The 5,555-nt window shown below is 36.0% G+C and overlaps 1 protein-coding gene across 1 annotated transcript in view; it reads left to right on the forward strand.

Moving 5' to 3' along the window:
• Window positions 1-5,555, forward strand: part of LOC103609297 (rap guanine nucleotide exchange factor 6) — a 49,982-nt gene that overhangs the window by 4,912 nt on the left and 39,515 nt on the right. Inside the window, exons 3-4 of the mRNA XM_008593644.1 lie at window positions 825-983; window positions 1,552-1,704. Coding sequence (XP_008591866.1) covers window positions 825-983; window positions 1,552-1,704 — 312 coding nt within the window. The remainder of the gene's footprint in view (window positions 1-824; window positions 984-1,551; window positions 1,705-5,555) is intronic.

Consider the following 5,555-nt stretch of genomic DNA (forward strand, 5'->3'; position numbering starts at 1 on the left):
GGTTGCGATCCGTTGCCGGACACGGAAAAAGACAAAAGACAAAAAAAAAAAAAAATTTCTTGTTGCCCCTGATTACCTTTCAGAACCGACAATCTAGATTACCCTTAAATCACATTAAAGCTTAGACTAATAATAGGAGTTGGTTGTCAAAGGAAAATAAGTGGTCTTTCATTGATATACAGTAGACCTTTAAAATTTATCTCCTTGGGGCATTAAATACTTCCATATAAATGAAGGCAGTGTTTTCTTAACATTAGGAGAAATTTTGAGTATTTTATTCTGTTAGGTATGCCTTAAAATCCAGGCTTTTACTGGTCTTTCTGAATTAATCACTATCTTTTTTTTTTTTTTTTTTAGTGCTCACTATGTACCAGGCACTGTTCTAGACACTTAGTGTGTATTAATTCATTTAATTAACATAGTAGTCCTGTGATACTGTTATTATGGCCATTTTAGCAATAGGGAAATTGAGCCCAGAGAGGTTAAATAACTTGACCAAAGTCACTCAGCTAATTAGTGGCAGTATCAGAATTAAGATTCTGAAAGAGTGTGATCTTGCATGAACGTTACACTATTTTGCCTCAGAGAATTTTGTCAAGTATGAAGGTCACTGATTTCCTTTGGTGACTAAAAGAAGAAAGTAGAATAAACTTTAATGGTTCACATAGACAAGGACATAGAGTGTTACAGAGTATTTAGTAACATAACCAAATCTTCTTCTTTTTAAAATTATACAAATTATATATATTGATAGATTCTTTTTCAAAATTAACATATAACTATCTTTTTAAAAAGATTCTTAAAATCTTTGTTTTTTTCTATAGCTTGATTCATGGTATGTTATTTTAAATGGCACTGTAGAAATCAGTCATCCTGATGGAAAAGTCGAAAATCTCTTTATGGGAAATAGTTTTGGAATTACTCCCACTCTGGATAAGCAGCACATGCATGGAGTTGTCAGGACTAAAGTAGATGATTGTCAGGTAAGCTGATCTCTTTGATCAAGTACTCTTGCTTGTTTGTTGATTTAAAATGGCCGAGCCTGTTTTTTCTTCCTCAAAATAAGGTAGCTTTATTTGAGAATTAGGAATTTCAGAAACTCATAATTGATAAAGGAAACTAGATTTTACATCTGCCTGAAATATTTGTGGAATTGAGCAAATTATAAATTTTTAAAAGACAGTGTACCAAATAATGCTGGTTTGTTACATTTTCTGTCTGATATTAGCCAGCTCAGACTTTTCTTTAAATAAAGGGAAGAAATAGGAAATTCTGAGTTTGTTTTTAACTTACTCCTGCTTCATGTTTTCTTTGCATAGTGTCAGTTTTGAGAGTAGATATTCACTTCTCTTTTTAGAGCAGAATTCAAACTGATTTGGCTTCTTTTGTCTCTGCGTGTATGAATTGTTTCACCTTGATTTTTGTTAGGATCAAAGGAATTAAATAAAAACTGACACCACTTGATTTCTTACCTTTGTGCTTTGTCTTGGTGCATAGTGATATATTTATGTACTATAGGTTCATTAATTGTCCCCTGTTATTCTTGAACAGTTTGTCTGCATAGCCCAGCAGGATTATTGGAGAATTTTAAATCATGTGGAAAAAAATACCCATAAAGTTGAGGAAGAGGGAGAAATTGTTATGGTGCATGAGCACCGTGAACTAGACCGGAGCGGAACCAGGAAAGGACACATTGTAATCAAGGTGGGTGTTTTTACTTATCATTCTAGTTACTAATAGAATAAAGCTTTCATCTTGCTTTATAAAGGCTTTGAACTGCTTTATGAGTAGTGCAAGATAAGTCACTAACATATTGGAATCTAATTTAAATGAATGTCTTGCTTCCTTTGCCTTTTTCTAAGCTGGTTTTTACACATTTTAATGATGAACGATAAATTATTTCCATTTAATAATCATTGTGGGTAAGGTATTACTTTACGATGTACTTGTCAAAGTTTTCCTTCTCAGATTTATTTTATAATATATTGATAATGGAAGTTGATTTTATCAAAGACAGCAGTATTTACAAACAAAACAAAATTTAAGGGCAGCCATAAAGGCATAAGGAATTCTTGGTGAAGATGCAGATTCCTTGCTGGATCTCTCTGGCATTGAAATAGGCATTGACTTCTCTGAACCCTACTTTTCTTATCTGAAAATGGAGTTAATGCGATAGGGTTTTATTAGGGCTAAATGAGGTAAATCAAAAGCCTTAGACAATTGTAGAGTCTGACTATTCATTCCCATACTTGTTTTCCCTTCTCTAAATCCTCCCTTTTTCCTAGCCTTTCCCCTCCTCTTTGTCTCTTTAAAGACCTCTGGATGTAAAATAGAGTGATTATACTTGAAAGAGAGGAATAAATGCATAAATGTTTGTTTTCAAACTCATCTTGGTTGCAAAATAAGTGTGTCATTATTAATTGCAAATGAAGCAGTTTATTTAATAGTAGGAAGGAGATAAATCAGAGAGATAATCTCAGTCTGTTGTCATATCTGCTCTTCCTAGGGAGTCAGCCTGTTCCTCAGTGCTCTTTCTTTCTTTTCCTAAATTGATGAGTGTAAGCTTTGTGTCTAGTTTACACTCATCAGTTATTTTATGGATGGACTGCCATAGGCTAATGCATGTACTTTTTCATTTTAATTCATTTTATCTTTTTGTGGTCACTTATGTTTTATAATAATATATTTCTAAATAATTTTAAACTTACAGAAAAGTTGCAAGAACAGTACAGAGAGCTCCCTGCCTCGGATTCCCCAACTGTTACTATTTCTCTGCATTTGCTCCATTATCATCAGTCTTTTTCTGAACCATTTATGTTTTATAATAATATATTTCTAAATAATTTTAAACTTACAGAAAAGTTGCAAGAACAATACAGAGAGTTCCCTGCCTCGGATTCCCCAACTGTTACTATTTCTCTGCATTTGCTCCATTATCATCAGTCTTTTTCTGAACCTTTTAAGAGCAATCTGCAAATGTGATGCCTCATTGCTCCTAAATCTTCCATTGTGTATTTCCTAAAAACAAGAACACTCTCACATAAATACCTTAGAATCCTTCAATTTAGGAATTAAAAATTGCTAAAATAAAACCATTCATCCCAAAGACCCTATTTAGATTTTCATCAGCTGTCTCAACAATATCTCTCTTTCATTTCTGGTCCATAATCTCATCTAGGAACACAGTTGCATTTAGTTGTCATATCACTTCAGTCTGCTCTAGTTCCTCAGTCTTTCCCTTTTGTTCTTATTCTTAGCAGTTTTAAAGAATGTATGTCTTATATCCTGTAGTATGACCCTCCACTTGGATCTTTCCAGTGTTTCCTCATGACCAGACTCACATTGTGCTTTCCTGTCAGGAATTCCACAGAAACGATGTGTTCTTCTCAGCGCGTCACGTTGCCAGTACATGATGTCAGCCTGTCTCACCACTGGTGAAGTTAACCTTCACAACCTGGTCATATTGGTATCTGGCTGTCGGGTTTCTCCACTGTAAAGTCACCAGTTTATGTTTTATAATTGATAAGTATTTGGTAGAGAGATGTTCTGAGATAGTATCTATCAGGTGCAAACCTCTATCTACCAGTCTTTATTTCCATTGACTACTCCTTCTTGAAATGGTGATATTGTATTTCTATAATTTTTTCTACATCTATTAGCTGTTATTCTTTAAGAATGAGCTTTTTCTTCTCCCCCATTAAGTTATTTATATTACTATAGACTTGTGTTATATATTCCCTTACCATCAGTATTCTGATGCTCATATTGTCCCAGATTTGTCCAGTGGGACCCTCTTCAAGCTGACTCCTGTATGCTTTTTGACACATCCCCATCATTTTTTGAGCACTTCCTTATTATCTGGCAAATAATAAAGCTCATTGTGAACCTTTTCCTGCTCACAGTGTAATCAGCCGTTTCTCCAGAAAGCCCTGGATCTTTCTAGTGGATGCTATAAATACTATCATCATTTATAAATCAAGATCTAGGTACTCACTATATTCATTACTACTGAAGTATCATTGCTTTTAGAGCCTCTCATCAGACAGAGCTAGGAGATGCATATATGTATGTATTTATTATAAATACATGTACATCTATAACTATCTACAGTCATGTGTCACTTAATGATGGGGATGCATTCTGAGAAATGCATCATTACGGGCCGAGCCCGTGGTGCACTCGGGAGAGTGCGGCGCTGGGAGCGCGGCAGTGCTCCCGCCGCGGGTTCGGATCCTATGTAGGGATGACCGGTGCGCTCACTGGCTGAGCGCGGTGCGGCCGGTCTCAAAAAGGACAAAAAAAAAAATGCATCATTAGGTGATTTTGTCTCATCGTGCGAACATCATAGAGTATATTTTCACAAATCTAGATAGTATAGTCTACTACACACCTGTATTATATGGTATATAGCCTACTGCTCCTAGGTTACAAACCTGTATAGCATGTTACGGTACTAGATACTGTGGGCAGTTGTAACACAATGGTAAGTATTTGTGTATCTAAACATAGAAAAAAAATACAGAAACAATACTGTATTATAATCTTATGGGACTTTCATCATATATGCAGTCCATCATTGACCAAAAAGTCATTATAGGGCACATGACTGTATATATATTAAACAGCCATGAGTTCATACCAAAACTTCCAATTCCACTGCTATATACCACAGGGTTTTCTCTAGCCTTTTCCTCTCCATGTTTGTGAATACTTTCTCCAACAGTGGCTCTTGTTATGCTCTGTGTATTTACTTATTTGCTCAGTGTAACCAATATCTACCATGGCAGTATAACCATGCCAGGCATCTCTTTTGCCTGCCACCTCTGTATACCTTGTCTCACAGCATCCTACCTTCTTGGATGCTAGTGAGCACGTTGGTGACATGCCTCTGCATGATTATGGGACTCATCTTTGTTTTTGACCAGTAAGGGGATTGCAACCCTCAGCATGGTGTCGTCCACACCACGCTCAGCCAGTGAGCACACCGGCCATCCCTATATAGGATCCAAACCTGCGGCCTCGGCGCTCCCAGCGCCGCACTCTCCCGAGTGAGCCATGGGGCCAGCCCTGAGACTCATCTTTAAATACAGTTTTGAATGTATGGCCTAGTCTCTGTAGGGACCCTGCCTCAGTGATTTAACCAAACAAATAATGTCCTCTTTTTAACACGTTTTGATCAGTTCCTACCCCTGACTTAGCTATATGTGATGTAAGAGCCAGATTTAAGTGACCTTAAACTGGGATTGGCCTGAATAATAAACCAAATTTGGTACTATTAAGCTAAGAGTGTTTTGGAAGGTAGGAGAAGAATAGGAATGACCTATGGTCTCCTTGTCCCTTAATTAGGTTATATTAAGAGCCTTACTTCTGACTCTTTCAAGAGAAATGATTTACATACTTTGTTAGCAGTAAGTACCTTTTTAAAAAATAAATTCTTAGGTAACAGTGTTGTTAGTATTAATGTATGTTTACCTTATTAATGTATGTTTACCATATTCTAAACAATGAAATTATTTGGATGAAAGCAAAAAATTGAAGTTTGAGGTTATAGGCAA

This window comes from Galeopterus variegatus, unplaced genomic scaffold, assembly GCF_000696425.1.
Source record: "Galeopterus variegatus unplaced genomic scaffold, G_variegatus-3.0.2 Scaffold9444, whole genome shotgun sequence".
Classification (NCBI taxonomy): Eukaryota; Metazoa; Chordata; class Mammalia; order Dermoptera; family Cynocephalidae; genus Galeopterus; species Galeopterus variegatus.